Here is a 12,930-nt window from a genome sequence, read left to right as displayed (position 1 = left end):
TATTGTTTCAAATTTGTATGTGTTCAAGATCAGACAAGGTCATCAGTAAATTAGATCAGTAAATTAGCGTCTCGACTGCTTCACCGCTCGGCCAACATTGCTGCCGTAGCGGCAGTTATTGGCCAAATTTTGTTTCTACGTGCACTCTCTTGACGATTTTCTCGTTTCATGTAAGTGTATTGTTTGAAATTTGTATGTGTTAATGATCTGCCAATGTTATTAGTATATTGAACCAGTTAACTTAAAAATACTGAAACTTCTCGACTGCTTCCCTGCCGATCACCGTGCTACGGTAGCGGCAGAGAAGGGACAATATTCGTCGTTACATAATAGTCAACTGTACTGCGAAGTTTTTCTCTCTGCATTTTTGTAAAAATAAATGTCACGAGGAGGCTGCACGAGCTTTACTTTTGGCTTTACTTCATCAGTGAAGAAGGCATTCAGGAATGCTTTAATTCTATTTCCTCCACAACCTGATCTCCCATCATTCCTTCCTTCCAATTCTACTTCCAAACCTGGGTCCGGGGCGTCGGGCAACGGCAAAAGGCTTCGCGTATCTTCTTTTTTTATGTGAAGGTGCATCTATTAAATATATTACTCCTGTATAGGTTATGGCGGCTTATTTAATGCTTAATTTTTTCGCGTAAAATAATAAAAACTCGCCTACTCATTATAGTTTTATATATTTTCTGCTTTATGGTTATTTATTTCTATATATTTGTATTACTTACATTTGTCTTTGTATTTGTTCTTTTATATTTTTACATTTATATATTTGTATATTTTATATTTGTTGTCGAAATTTCAACCCCCCCCCCAGACAAAAATCTTGGGTGCGCTAATGGCTGCTGATGAATGGCGAGGTCAGAGCTGACCAGTAAGGTCTCCCATCGCTCGAGCGGGTTGGGGTTAGGGGAGGGGGGAAAGGTGTAGGGGGGTGTCTTGAGTTTTGGGCCCTCCCCAATTATGCGCGAGAGTACCGTCTCCCTTGCAGGACGGACATGCGTTCTCATGTTTTGCCGTGTACATTTTGTGCAGAAGAGCTGGGTGTGCTGGCGACCCTGCCTGTAAACGGCGCAGTATCGTCTCCTGCCGTCTGCTTAGTTGCTTGTGCGGCTTCGGAAGCTTCGTTCTACTTTCTTTGCATAGGCGGACGATCTCCGTATAACTCGTGACGGGGTGCGGTTGCTCTTCCTCGGCCCGGATGGCTAGTTCTCGGGCAAGTGAGCCGGGACCCACACGAGCTCAGTGACTCGTCCCAGTGTTGGGGGATGTTTCTTGAGTATAGTTGCTGCCGCGGAGGACACGACCCCCTTCCGATAGCTTGCGTACGCTTTCTTGGAGTCGGTAACCACCATGCTGACCTCCGGCATGGCTAGGGCCATTGCTATGGCTACCCTCTTCTGCCACGGTCGGGTCCGACAAACATGCGCACCGACACACACTCACTCGGCTACACTTACTTCACCGCGTCCAGGCATCCCTCTCCCACTTTGTCCCCACTGCCTTTTCTCTTCTGCACAGGACCCCCTTTTATGGGACTGCATGCCCCCACCCCCTTCAAATCCTCCACAACTACACATTTACTCCAGAGAGTGGCTGACTGTTGCGACAAGCTCCCAAAAGCATCTGGAACTGCCGAGCCACATCACATCGAGGGCCCTCGTTGCCTGCCTGGACCAAGGCAGCCCGTGCGACACTGCCGTTTCTAAGGCCTTCCGAACTTCGAAGGCCTTCGAACCAGTTGTCTGTCGAGTGCCCTATTGTAAATACGTAGGGCGAACTTTTAAGGGAGCGTTTAACACTGTCAATCGAAAGTTAACGTGCAGCAAAGGCATTACACGCATGCCTCCCATCCGGTGTTCAATTAAGTCCGCTTCCGTCCGTCCGTACGCATCACATACATGCATCACACACATCCCTTTTGTAATTGCTTGTATACAAAAAAATGTTTTTATGGGCTTTTTGTTCAGTACTATCGAACTGAGCTTGTTCTCCCCTCCCTGTGTACAGTTGACTTGTTGACAATATAACGCATCATAATGAATGCTGCACGCACGAGCCCTGCATGCGGTCTTGGGGAAGAAATGCCATGAATAAAGCAAAAGAGAGAGGGCAGAGCGAGCTCCTTGCCGAACTCAATAATATCCCAGTGAACTCCCTTTCCTTTTCATTTCCCTCGAACCATAACTACAACTGATAAAGAAAAAGAGAGGCAGAAAACAAGCCAGAATAGCGAGACACATGCTCGTCAAGTATTCCGTGTTCTTGTTGATGGGTTTTATTAAACGTGCCGCCGAAAGTAACCCGAGCACACAATCTCGAAAGACCTTGTACAAACTGTCTTTGTTTATCGCATGCCGTACGGCACTAGATGCTCAAGGACTTAACAAAGTCAAAACTCATTCGCTATGAAGTTTATTTACTCACTCATGCACTATGACGTCTCCAAAGGAACAACAATAATAGCACAGCTGCTAACAAAATTGCAGACATGAGATAAAAAAAAAAGAAAACGCGACTGTGTGCTCATGTGCAGATATCCCATCACAACGCTCACTCTGCACATGAAATACCTTAGCTCGACTAGTTGACGCCAGCACAGACCGGTGGCATGCAGTAAGCGGTAACTAACATTTGTCCCGGTAACTACGACGTCCCGCTCTGGTCTCATCGGCGGGGCCACCAGCAAAGTTTAGTACACAGCACACGCACAGCTCTCGATGTTTCAGTCTCCACTCTCGTAGGCCGATTTCCAAATGTCCGCCAGGCACACGGAGGCGTGGAAGCGGTAGAAGAGCATCAGGGGAAACGTGGCGTGCTTGACCATGACCCAGGCGTCGTCTCCGAAGCAGAGGCGCACGTACTGGTTCAGGTGGTACTTCTCCATGTTGAACGTGTTGGTGACCCAGATGGTGACGTTGCAGATGACGAGGAAGGTGACCATCTCCCTGCCGGGCTTGGTGAAGCGGTGCCGCCGCGAGTTGCTGCAGCGCCGCAGGCCGTCGCTCAGGAAGAGCGTCTGCACCACCACCTGGGCCACGCTGAGCAGGTGGCTCACGACGCTCGTGAAGTTCCAGTGCCACACGTCCGCCGTGATGGACATGATGTAGTAGACGAAGTAGAAGGGCAGCGGCACGTACAGCAGCACGTCGTCCAGCAGCGTGATGGGGTGCACGTTGAAGTCCAGCTTGGAGATCTCCACGTAGCCCCACACTACGGCCAGCAGGGACACGACCACGAGCACGGTGTCCTGGACGAGGAAGATGATGCTCTCGACGCCGTGGTAGGCCGGCATGCTCAGGGCCACGTGGCCGATGACCAGCGACACGATGGCCGTGAGGAGCAGGAAGATGCCCGCGAAGAGGCCTTTGTTGGCGGCGTGGCAGTCGGCGCTCACCACCAGGTTGCTGTGGTAGCTGGCGTCCTGCTGCTGCTGCTCGGCGACCGACTCGCGGCGTGCCAGCTGCTTTCTCGGCTCGCTGCCCACGTTCTGCCACACGATGAACCACACGCCGGCCAGGATGATGTTGTACTCGATGGTGAACGGGTGCAGGTAGGGCGTGATGGCGATCGTGTCGAACATTGGGCTTGCGCTAACCCTCGACCCGTTACCGTGAAACGCGTACACGGTCTCGTTGTCTATGTCTGTTCGAAGAATAAAAGAAGAGAGACAACGGCTTTATTGGCATGCTAGACATGTTCTTTTGAGGGCGAAACCTCTTTATGGCACTCCACGCAGCTTTCACTGAGCATGCGAAAAACTTTGACGGGGTCCAAAAATAGCACGGCGCGATTTTGGCCGTCCACAGCCCTTCTAAGCAGTATCCCGGGGCCTTTGCTGTTTTGTATAAATGCATCCTATGCTGTAGCGTAGAGATTGTTTTGCGTCACATTTGGAGCGCCTCATTTGCCATCTTATGAGCATAAAACCACATTAAAAATGCCTATTTCTACACGACAAACACATCACTGCGCTAAAGCCTTGCACAATAGACTCATCAGCAGCACTATAGAGTATTTTCCGGAACGGTTCCAAGCAGGCGGCACTGCCCATCCCTCTACCCCGCAGGTTGGGCTTTCTAGTGGGCGAATCGAAGAAGCACCTCACATGCCCTGGGAGAAGCTGACAGGCCAGCCAAGGGCAGCAATAACAACAAGATTTAGGCGCACTCATTTTATTGAGACATGAATGCCTAGCGAAGCTGAGAATTTAATGGATATGATTTCCAATTTTTTATGATATAATCGGTAAGTAATCTGAGAATTATCTGTTGGAACCACAGATTTCTACTCTCTCTCTCTCTCTCTCTCTCTCTCTCTCTCTCTCTCTCTCTCTCTCTCTCTCTCTCTCTCTCTCTCTCTCTCTCTCTCTCTCTTAGTTTATGTGCTAAATTTCCTGGCCGCTGTCCAGTTCTGATGGTTTAAAACGAGTATGGGAAACTAACTTACGATCGTTTTCAGTTTTTGCTGTGGCATACTTCTGATTGAATTACCTTAATTAAATTTGGGAATACACCTTTATACTGGTGAAAAAACGCGGGGCTGTTACAACCCACTTCAGAATACCCTTTCTTGTTCTTATGTGTGTGCTTTTTCTGCGCTGTAGTCTGAGTCATGCTAAACCAACTCGCCCACACTTCAACCTGCAGCTTCACAGCTGGAAGCAAACGTACCTATGCGACCAAGGTCGTCGCTTTGATGGACATTGTGGCGGTACTCCTGGACAATGCTGCTGAACCAAAAGTAGAGACAGGTGCCGATCATGTGCATTAGCCCGAACCTGGCTAGGCCGGTCGAATGGTTTATCACAATCTGAAAAGAAAGATACCGAAATATAGCGACTATTGTTCAGTGTACGCGCATGTATTCGCTGCACAATTAACTGTAGGCGAGGTGTATATGGAACACTTACGTTTGAGTACTTAAAGGCCATGAACAATTGGTAGAAGGAATACGTCGGCCTTTGTATGTGGAAGATAATGTTGAGGATGTCCTTGGTGTTGCATCCGCGCCACAGCAGGGCCTGAATGCTTCTCTGCAGCAGAAGACCCTCGTTCACCAGATGGCAGAAGCAGAAAACTGGGGGGGGGGGGGGGGGGGGAAATAATAATAAAGCATGCAAGAGCGCCTTTTTTCAAACACTTTAGGCCCGCAAGGCAACACAAGCTGTGGCAGTGCTCGGAGCTCGCGGCGGAGAGAAGAACTCATCTTCCGCCGGGCATCAAGGCCTTGGAGGAGTGGGCATCGGTTCCTCTGGGCCAGGTGCTCCCAAAAGAGACTGTCATGTCCCTGTGGACTTATGCAGGTACCACGGGGATACACAAGGAAATGTACACGCCCTCACCCCCTTTATAGCCTTTCCCAGCCCTGACTAGACCGTGAGTCCATGGTGGCGTGGGGGGAGGGTGGGGGGGCGCTTAAAAGAGGCAGGGGGAGGTAGGAATTAAAACAAGGGTTCTTGTGCGTTGTTTTTTCAAGCGAAGCTTGACATAACTAACTACAATGTGCGATCTGTTTATGCTAAACTCTAACAGTAAAGCACACGTTAAGGAGATTAGATGATGATGATGACGATTACCTGAATTCAAGTTCGCAGGTCTATGGGTAGGCATGAGTACCCCGACGTTCGTCAGGTGGAAGTGGACGCCAACAAGAGACGAAGACCTCAGTTACCGTTAGATTCGCGTGTTTTACGTTTTCCTTCAGGAAGGGGGCGAATAATTTTCCATACAGTTATTAAGTATAGCAGAGTACGACTAGAACGTCATCGCGCGGGCATCGAACGGTCAAGAGTGCCAGGGGCTTAGGGGTTCGTGCCTAGGGGTTCGTTTCGGAACCCTTACAATCAAGGTTGCGCACTCTTCTCTCCATTGTTGGCTGTTCCATGCTACAATAACACTCCCGATGACCAACTAACCACCCTTTCTGCTTTGATTAAGCTTTACACTTGTTGTGATCAAATACAAGCTTGGTTGCCTATTATCGGGGCTAACGATAGCGGAATTGGAAGGGAAGATCTGCTAAAGCTGGTGTTTTGTTTGTTTCATGCGAACGAGTTGCGCCCCCGCGATAACCTTCAAATCGCACTCGGCTGTACTTGCGGCATATCCCTATTATACGGGAGTGAAACATGCGAACGTGCGTCTTTGTCCTTAAGTAATCGCCTTTTTTATTTTTCTGTGCTCGCAACGTTACTAAGGGGTACACTCAACGGAGCACATTATTGCACTACTGTTTAGTGCTGACGTTGTTGCACGTTCCTTAAACTTCATTCTAATTCCAGCTGCTTAGTCATGGTTTCAGTAAAACTGCGGTTAGGCAGATACACAATGCTGAATATAACCAAGAGGGTGGCCCAGGTCTCAATGCAATAGGGAAAAAAAAAAAAAAAAAAAGACAAAGCTCCGCAATAAAGATAATTGTACAGTTTGGTTGATATCGAGGCAATAAAAGATGGGCAGAAAGCAATGCTCTCAAAGCAATGCTCTCATACAGCAAACTGCAGTAGTCAGTAGCCGGTAGGCTAATAAACATATCAAGGTTTGGTAGTTGACTGAACAAAATACCATGACATGTTCTGTCATCTTATTACAATTTGTACTATAGTAAAGACAATAAATGACAAAATATAAGACTTAAGTCCAGACCACATGTAAGTATGTCCACATGAAGCTTTTCCTCCTGTTCCGTCGCTTCGCGGCCCTGCTGTTCCGTTAGCGAAACCGCACGGCCGCCTCGATCGGTTCGCAGCGTGTTTCCGGCGCAGCTCAGCGCATTGGGTGCGAAATGCAGCAGGAGTTACTCGGAGCCCGGCCTGGCCCGGCGGTATATGTTTACATGTGCAGCATTTGGAGCGCCCACAGGGATCAGACATTGTCTAAGTCTTAGTTTTACATGAACGAGCATGCATGCAGGTTCCGCTCCTGCAGGCGAGCTTAGGGGGTTCTTTCGGGGCTTCAAACGTGACATAAAAAATTGCGGGCCGAAGGGGGATCGAGGGGGGGGGGGGGGGGAGGGGGCACGTGCACGGTGTCTCCTCTTCCTCCAGTTCCGTTGTGTAGTAATCGCTTGAAAGCTATGGCGTGCAATCACCGATAACTCGGTTTTTAGTATTTCCCCAACTGAGTGACTGCTCACATCCTGTAGCGCGAAATTAAAATAACAAAAAAATATTTTGTATGTTCCTTTTACGAAAAAAAAGTATTTGTGGGCTGCAGTAATTGAGTTAAGCGAGTTACCGAAGGCCAATTATTTCAAATTAAGCAAAGTAGTTGCTTTTTTTAATCTTTATGACCCTTTTTAATTTTACAGGCCAACCTGTACGCGTGTACATGTTTTCCTCCTACCATCTGACCGACACGGCTTCGTCCTCTCCCAATGAAACAGCCCGTACGCCGCGCGTGCGTGTGACCAAATCATGTGGATGCGCTAGCACAAGTATAAAGCAAACCCTTGTTGTAACGAAATCGTTTAATTCAGAAGGTCACCTTATTCAACGTGTTCCACGTAGTTCCCGCTGTAGTGCATAAACAGCACATAATACCCGCCTACAATGAAGTATCGCTTATAACGAAGCTAATTTCCCGTCCCGAGGCCTTCGATGGCGGGATTCTTAGCCAGCACTCACCGACCATGCCGCCCTTGAGGTAGAAGCTGCCGCTGTGTCGGCCGCTGAGGAACCACATGGGCGGCGCGGGCATTCTCCTGGCGCACGTGCTGAACACGCTGGCGGCGCTGTGCACGTACAGGCCGCTCTGCGAAGGACGCACCTTGGAGCGCACCTGGCGGCTGGCCGAGTGCTTGTACCACAGAATGTCCACGTGCAGCAGCGACAGCCAGCCCATGCCCACGGAGCCGATCACGATGCTGAAGATCTGCGCCAGGGAGGCGGAGTCGCCCCGAATGAGGAGGACCAGAGCCGAAGAGGTCAGCGTGTAATTCCCATATCTCTGTGTGCGCGCGGGGCTGCCGTGCGTGTGAGTTTACGTGTGTCTCTGTGCCCGTGTGCGTGTTCCGCGTATAAAAACGCGTAACTATTAAGCCTCAATCATTCAATTCAGTTGTACAACTATATATTCCCGCACAAAATAATAGACAAGCAAAGCATGAATTACGTTTTTTTTTTTTTTCAATAAGTGCTATAGCTGAAAGCACCGAAACATTCATTCATTCATTCATTTAAAATCTCACTGAATTTCAGAGCGCGAACGGCATACCAGAGTATACACGTGGGCTGGATTGAATACGCGCTCGGGATGACGACGGGTTAACATCAGCGTGGGGAAATATACCACCTGAAATTGTGAGAATGGCAATACCTTTGCAGACCAGACAACTTTGCTACTGATCGGTTCAGTTTATTCAGTCAAGTATAGTCGCGCGACTGTGCTTTGCCACAACAAACCTCAATGACCAGTCACTGCCGTGTCCGAAGGAGCGAATTGGACAAGTAACAATGTCCAGTGTACAGTTTGACTCACGAACGTGCCACTGTCATGGTCGCGCAGCGTATGATGCGGCTACCAATTTCTCGAATCGAATCGTGTGTACTGAGACACGTCATTCTCCGACATTGCTCCTTTAGTCGCTGCGACCATATTATTAGAGTGAATTGTGCACGCGGCGAAGAAGATTTACGGTAATGCCTGAGAGCTTATACTACAAGGCAGAACATGCGACGAGCTATGGTGGTGAAAAAGAAGATAGAATTCTTACCTCGGGAGCATGAAACTCGTCTAGAACTCGGTCGGCAACGCAGAAGGTCGATCCCATCGTGAAGACAAATACTCCGTATATGCAGCTAAGCACGAGACTGTTGAATGCTCTGCGAGAAAGAGAAATAAAAAACTAAACATTTTCGCGTTTTTTTTTTTGTGCGCGTGTGTGTGTGTGTGCAGCGGTATATATGAGCAGCACCATCGTTAAACGCTTCAGCTGGTCCTATTTGGTTGAGCGCCTAGCGGTTTTGCATGAAACCATGGGGCGTATTTTTCTTATTTCCCCGTTATTTGCATCAATAAATTGATGAACGTTGAGGAGATTTGATGCCAAGAAATAGAAGGCTTGGTCTGAGACTTAACGCGCTGTTATACTGCTCAAACTTCGGAATTTAAATATCAGGTTTAACCATTCTGAGGCTATCCGCATGCCATAAAGCACGCTGTATACAGTGAAGGGCGGACTAATGTATACCATTAACATGCGCCGAAATTTTGTATACCCGAGCGGCGGGTCGACGGACACTTGCATCAGCGCAAAAAGGCGCACGCAGCAAAATAAAATTAAAAAAAAGTTCGATAGCGTCCAGACCACGCGCCCGGATTTAGATTTTATTTTACATTCATCCCTAAATCAAAATGGAGGAGAATGCAGCTGGAAAAACGCAGCAGGTGCTTTGGAAACACGAGGTTTGACAAAAATTTATGCCACTTCGAAATTGTAGTCATATTTAATAATTAAGTTCTATTTATTTAGCTAAAGGCTATGCCCCCCCCCCCCTTCCCCACTTTCCCCTCCTTGACTCCTGTCCTGCGGTCGTCATGTTGTTACGCCCGACGTGAGACCACAAGGTGTCCCTCCAGGCAGTGGCGCAGCCAGAAATAGCTTTCTTAGGGTGTTTTATACCGCTGCTAAAAACATAAAAAGGAAGAAATTATCCTGCGCCCAAATAGTGCCTTAGTCATTCTTGTTTTCACCATAGCCACCTTAATCTTCGTTCTTTCATTTTGATATATCGATGTGGTGTGTAAATCGCATGTACGAAAAAAAAAAAGTCGAAAGAGGGGAGGTGGGAAAGGAGAGCTGAGAAAATTTCCTGAGGTGTCCTCAAGCCGACTTCTTCCTCTTCCCTGGCTACGCCCCTGCCTCCAGGTATACAAACCTTGGCCTCGCGACGTCCTCTTCTTTCGGACCCCTGGGTGTGGTCTTAACGGCGTGCTCGACCACGCACTCGTCCCACGTGACGCCGGGGGACTTGGGGCTTCGCAGCGGGCTGCCGTTCGCTGTTCGGCAGAACGACCTCTCCTGGCCCTTCGCGAAGCCATGACCGCATTTCCGTTGAGGTTCGGCCTGGATCGACGCCATCGCGACGGACAGCGCCCCGTCGGCCAGGACACCGGCGCTTTTCGACAGCAGGTGACTCTCGTTCTTCGAGTTGTTGTGGCACTCATCGGACTCCACTGCCCGCCCATGAAGTGCCGCGATTCGCTGTAACGCGATCGAAAAACTTTACCATTCCTTCCCGAAGAAAGTTGACAGAAGCGCGAAAGCTTCCTAGCATCAAAAGTGCGTCGAAAGTGCGTCGAAACCTTCAAGTGCGTCCAACCTTGCGTCCAATCGATCGTCAAACGAAAAACGAACCCATAAGACGATTTTTCGCGCACGAAGTAAACGCATCTACAGGCGAACGAGCTAAATGTGTACCGATACGGGGTTTATGAAATATAGGTACACTATTGTACTTCTTATTTGTGATCGATGCGTGTGTTGTGTTAGTATTTAGAACCGTTCCTTCTCGCGATTTTCAAGTATGGAAGCCCGGTTTCATCCACGCACCGTATGTGCAGAGATCTTGTCTGAGCTTTTCGGTCGACCAACGGGTCTATGGGAAAATTCATGAGTTCATTTATTTTGACAGGACGCCATCGGTCCCACTAATAAAGCTTTCGCTTTAAAATGTGGAGGCAAATTAGGCTTCGAGTACGCTGTGATGAAATTCTGGCGGCAACTTGAAATGTGCTGTTGAGAGGGCAGAATTAACGGTTAGGTCGTGCAATAAAGTTGTTCTCAAGGGAGATATCATAAGAGATAAGTTGGGTAACACGTTGGGTAAAAGGTTGGGTAACACGTAGCCATTCTGATTCATCGTCGCCTTATCATTTCTTGGAATCGCAATTCAAATGGAGCTCCTTTGCCTTGCTGGCAGCCCGGAAAGGCGCATTGTGCTACCTGACGTCTTTATAGCGCTTTGTAAATATCAAGTGGTCGGCTGCATTTAAACGCTGCAGGACGTTGAGGCCCGAGAAGACCAGAATCGAGTGTCCGAAATGGTCTCATTAACTGACCACTTTATCGACTAAACCAACAACACGCAGTTTATTATTACACGGTGATAAGGGACGCAGGCGCAAAAATTCGACGCTTTCAGATTTGATTCGATAGGCAAACTCAATACTCGGACATCTTTTCTTATTTTTTTGCTGGGTGTAGCGGGAACATGAGGCAATATCAAGAAACAGCTTTAGGCTACTATATGTGGGATCCCCAAAGAGAGCCGCATAAGTCATCCTGCGCACCCTCGCATATATTCTTAGTAACCAATATTTGGTATTGAACAGCTCTGGCTCTGCGTAGCTTGGCTCTAGGACACGCCGGGAGTCGCTTTCAAAATTGCGGCACGGTGATAAAACATGCAATGCAAAAACAACAGCAATTAGAAAACTAAACATGCTTTTTAAAATCCGAGAGCTCAAAACTGCTTCTTCAGAATGAGCAGCCGGAAGCCCAGGGAATACGCCTATCTTGTGTGAAACATTGCAAGACAACGACAAAACACATACAAGTATGACAAAGAAGCGGCCATTTTTTGCCTTCTGAGGCTTTTCCCAAAACACTGGCCTAATGTTTTGTATTTCGGAGTCAAATACAAAAAAAAAAAAAACCTCTTACGTACCATGTGCTATGTCTCTAGATAAATCACGCTAGTTATTTCCAATTGTCTCCTTTATGTTTAGATTCTAGCAAGTCTGATTAAGTGTTAGAGAAAAACCAAAAACCATTTTCCCTCAAATTTTTCAACACACGAGTCGTACTTTTACTGACAGCGACGTCAACCATTTATTTTCAATAAAGAAAGAAAGACTGCTTCCTTTTTTTTCTTTAACCTAAGCAAAAGCAAGCTTCCAAAGACTTTGTACCCTTAGCGCAGACTCCCCCTCCCTTCCCCCCCTGGCCTTGGGAAGACGGCTACACCACCGTGTTCAGCAGCTCTGCGGAGGAGCTACTGCTTATGTACAGCTAAAGGTTTAAGGAAAGAACCTCCGAGCAGAACCGCTTAAACCATAACAAATTTAGGATGAGAGTGCCTGCCCTAGGCTACCTATTATTTTACTTATTTTAAAGGGCACCAAAGTACATAATAAAACTTTCATTCGGGCATTCGGCCTCATTCGTACTCTTCAGTGTATCTGTGACTAGTCGACTCGGCTTTTAGATACACCCTTTCAAGTTCTTCCTACTGAAGGTAGTGGGCCATACTACTATAATTGGATAACGTCATTTCTCCGCTCCCCATTCCCCTCCTCGCCAAAAGTTTGCATTAAGTACAGATACTTGCGACGCTTCAAATTGGCTCAATGGCTAAGGCACTGGGCTGCTGAGCACAGTGTCGCCGTTCAAATTAGGGGCCACAGACGAGGGACTTCCTAGTGTAAATTGTACACAAATGACGTCAAAAGGGAAGGCGTGAAAATGCTTTCGTCTAAGCAAACCATTAATCTTCCACTGCATGCAATTTACCTCTGGCAGCGAGTCCATAAGTCTGCTGCGCGCTCTCTCTGAGCATGCACCTCGGGAGGTACACCACCGATCAGTCGGCAGGCAGACACGTCTCTGGGCTCCCAGAGGCGCCGGGGCGCCCCTACGCTGCCTGCTGATCGAGCCGGATGGGGAAAGGAGAGCGCATTGCGTCACCGCCTGCGCTGTGACTCGGCCAATGTGCGCCGCGAAGGTTGGCGCCCGTCGTCCCGTCTTCTTCGGAGCTTTCCCATGCGGGAGCATGATCTCACGAACAGGTGTAAACCCAGCTCCGTGCCGGGTACACGCGCAAGACCGTATCACGCGGTCGCATGGTTGTCCGTCAGTCTGGCACGAACGCGTAATTGAATGCCTAATGAATGCGCCACTATGCCGCGTATACCCGTGCCTCGG

At 48.4% G+C, this 12,930-nt stretch overlaps 1 protein-coding gene across 1 annotated transcript; it reads right to left on the bottom strand.

Moving 5' to 3' along the window:
• Window positions 1-2,234: 2,234 nt before the first annotated feature.
• LOC144173205 (proton channel OtopLc-like) lies at window positions 2,235-12,602 on the bottom strand. Its single transcript, XM_077701712.1, has 7 exons — window positions 12,520-12,602; window positions 9,884-10,209; window positions 8,719-8,827; window positions 7,631-7,877; window positions 4,916-5,082; window positions 4,677-4,815; window positions 2,235-3,648 (listed from the first exon to the last, which is right to left on the bottom strand). The coding sequence occupies exons 1-7, from the start codon at window positions 12,535-12,537 to the stop codon at window positions 2,729-2,731; spliced, it is 1,926 nt and encodes a 641-aa protein (XP_077557838.1). The 5' UTR covers window positions 12,538-12,602; the 3' UTR covers window positions 2,235-2,728.
• Between the last annotated feature and the right edge of the window lie 328 nt (window positions 12,603-12,930).

Source organism: Haemaphysalis longicornis, unplaced genomic scaffold, assembly GCF_048455015.1.
Source record: "Haemaphysalis longicornis isolate Haplotype H1 unplaced genomic scaffold, Haemaphysalis longicornis Haplotype H1 scaffold_3, whole genome shotgun sequence".
Lineage (NCBI taxonomy): Eukaryota > Metazoa > Arthropoda > Arachnida > Ixodida > Ixodidae > Haemaphysalis > Haemaphysalis longicornis.
Note: the sequence above shows the minus strand (reverse complement) of the source record. Positions and strands in the feature narration are given on the sequence as shown.